The 2,495-nt window shown below is 46.6% G+C and overlaps 1 protein-coding gene across 1 annotated transcript in view; it reads right to left on the reverse strand.

Moving 5' to 3' along the window:
• Positions 1 to 1,380: 1,380 nt before the first annotated feature.
• Positions 1,381 to 2,495, reverse strand: part of LOC107301118 (splicing factor YJU2-like) — a gene marked incomplete at its 3' end in the record, with an annotated part of 14,117 nt that continues 13,002 nt past the window's right edge. The window contains exon 4 of the mRNA XM_015830382.1: positions 1,381 to 1,543. Coding sequence (XP_015685868.1) covers positions 1,381 to 1,543 — 163 coding nt within the window. The remainder of the gene's footprint in view (positions 1,544 to 2,495) is intronic.

Here is a 2,495-nt window from a genome sequence, read left to right on the forward strand (position 1 = left end):
CTTTCAGCAGCTCCAAGAAGGCTCCACACCCATTTGCACCACTCAGGTGACCCTGAGGACACAGATAAACCTCCAGGTGGCCTCAATGACTCTCCAAAAGGAGGCAAATGACTAGCTGTCTGCAAGGAGTATAAATCCTTCCCTTCCCCACCATCCAGTCAGAGCTGAAGAAGCTTCTTGGAGGAGAAGCGAAACGTCTTCGAAGAAAAACAAGAAAGTCCAGTTGCCTCCTGAAAAAGCACCTTTGGGACAACCAGGACCTGGATTGACTGAGCATCTCCACGGACATTGAGCCGTGCACTTTGGGATGAACTCCCTTTGGATGGTGTGGGAGGATGAACGAATTCCCAGAAAACATTGCAGGCTCCAGGAACCATTTGCGCTTCAGTTGGAGAGGCAGACAACACAGAGTCATCCCCAACAGCCTGCGCCCATCTTCAACAAGGAAGGGACCCAGGGCAGAAGACATCCTGCAGCCAAGAAGGCTCCACACCCATTTGCACAACTCAGGAGACCATGAGGACACAGGTAAACCTCCAAGTGGCCTCAACAGACTCTCTAAAAGACGGCAAATGACCAGCTGTCTGCAAGGAGTGTAAATCCTTCCCTTCTCCACTATCCAGTCAGAGCTGAGGAAGCTTCTTGGAGGAGAAGTGAAACCTCTTCAAGGAAAGAACAAGGAAGTTCTGAAAAGAAGCACCTTTGGGATAACTATGACCTGGATGACTGAGAATCTCCACAGACCAGGGGTCGCCAACCCCCAAGCCGTGGACCAGTACCGGGCGACAGCATGCCAGCAACCGGTCCACACAAACAAGCAAAGCCCCATCTACAAGATGCAGGCAGCACACAAAACAACACACTGTCCGGTCCACGGAAAAACCTCTCTCCACGGAACCGGTCCCTGGTGCCCAAAAGGTTGGGGAACTCTGCCATAGACCTTAAACTCAACTCAACTCAACTCAACTTCACCACCCTTTTTTAAGTGTTCACTTCCATCCAGGGGCTGTCACAAAGAAGAGGGAGTCAAGCTATTCTCCAAAGCGCCTGAAGGCAGGACAAGAAGCAACGGATGGAAACTAATCAAGGAGAGAAGCAACCTAGAATTAAGGAGAAACTTCCTGACAGTGAGAACAATTAACCAGTGGAACTACCTGCCTCCAGAAGCTGTGAATGCTCCAACACTGGAAGTTTTTACGAAGAAACTGGACAGCCATTTGTCCGAAATGGTATAGGGTTTCCTGCCTGAGCAGGGGGTTGGACTAGATGACCTCCAAGATCCCTTCCAACTTTATCATTATTATTATTATTATTATTATCCTTTCTCCCGGAGGTCCCTTGTCTCTCTTTCTCCACTGCCGCTGCCTTTGTCCTCCTGACCTGCTTCTGAGGCTGCCTCTTGGCTTCCCGATCCATTGGCCACCCCGGAAAGGGGCTTCTTCTTGGCGGTCACCAAGCCCGAGAGTTGTGTCTTCACCGAGAGTTTTCCCACGCTCCTTTCCCAGCTTTCCAGCTTTAGCTTTTTAGCTTGCGGCTCGGAGTCCTGCGAAGGAAGCGAAAGGAACAGCCAGGGTTACGCTAAAGGACACCCTCCCAGCTGCATACTGTGGTTGCGACACCAAACAAAGTAGGGTTGTAATTCTGGGTTTGTGTGTAGAAGGTGTCCATGTCCACCTAAAACAGGGGTCTTCAAACTTGGCCCTTTTATGACTTGTGGACTTCAAGTCCCAGAATTCCTCAACCAGCGTTGCTGGCTGAGGAATTCTGGGAGTTGAAGTCCACGAGTCATAAAAGGGCCCAGTTTGAAGACCCCTGAATTAGAGAGTGCTGACTCATGCCTGAGGCAATCTACACTCTGATTGGTTACTGTGGGTATAAAGGGGGCGTTTCCCTTTCCCCCCGCCTTTTTTCCTCTGTGTGTTCTGTATACTGTTTGATTTACCTCAGGATATTTCTATGTGCCTGACTATTGTGTTTTTCCTTTCTGGATCATGATAAAAATGTAAATTTAAATGTGCCTGGCTGAGGAATTCTGGGAGTTGAAGTCCACAAGTCATAAAAGGACCTAAAGCACCTGAATTTCAGGGGATCGAATTAGATCAGGGCCAAAATTTCCACTCAAGAGCAAATTTTGCATAAGCAAGGCACACAGAGACACACACAAAACCCTCTTGAGATCTGAATGTAAGGTTTGTTCTGCACACAGGTATTCCTATATCAGCTTATCAACTCTTCGTTTAGCAACTCTTCAAAGTTACAAAGGTGCTAAAAAGAGTGGCTTATGACTGGTCCTCACACTAATAATAATAATAATAATAATAATAATAATAATAATAATAATAATAATAATAATAATAATAAGAAGAAGAAGAAGAAGAAGAAGAAGAAGAAGAAGAAGAAGAAGAAGAAGAAGAAGAAGAAGAAGAAGAAGAAGAAGAAGAAGAAGAAGAAGAAGAAGAAGAAGAAGAAGAAGAAGAAGAAGAAGAAGAAGAAGA

The sequence above is a fragment of the Protobothrops mucrosquamatus genome, unplaced genomic scaffold (assembly GCF_001527695.2).
Source record: "Protobothrops mucrosquamatus isolate PMUCROS unplaced genomic scaffold, P.Mucros_1.0 scaffold10119, whole genome shotgun sequence".
NCBI lineage: Eukaryota > Metazoa > Chordata > Lepidosauria > Squamata > Viperidae > Protobothrops > Protobothrops mucrosquamatus.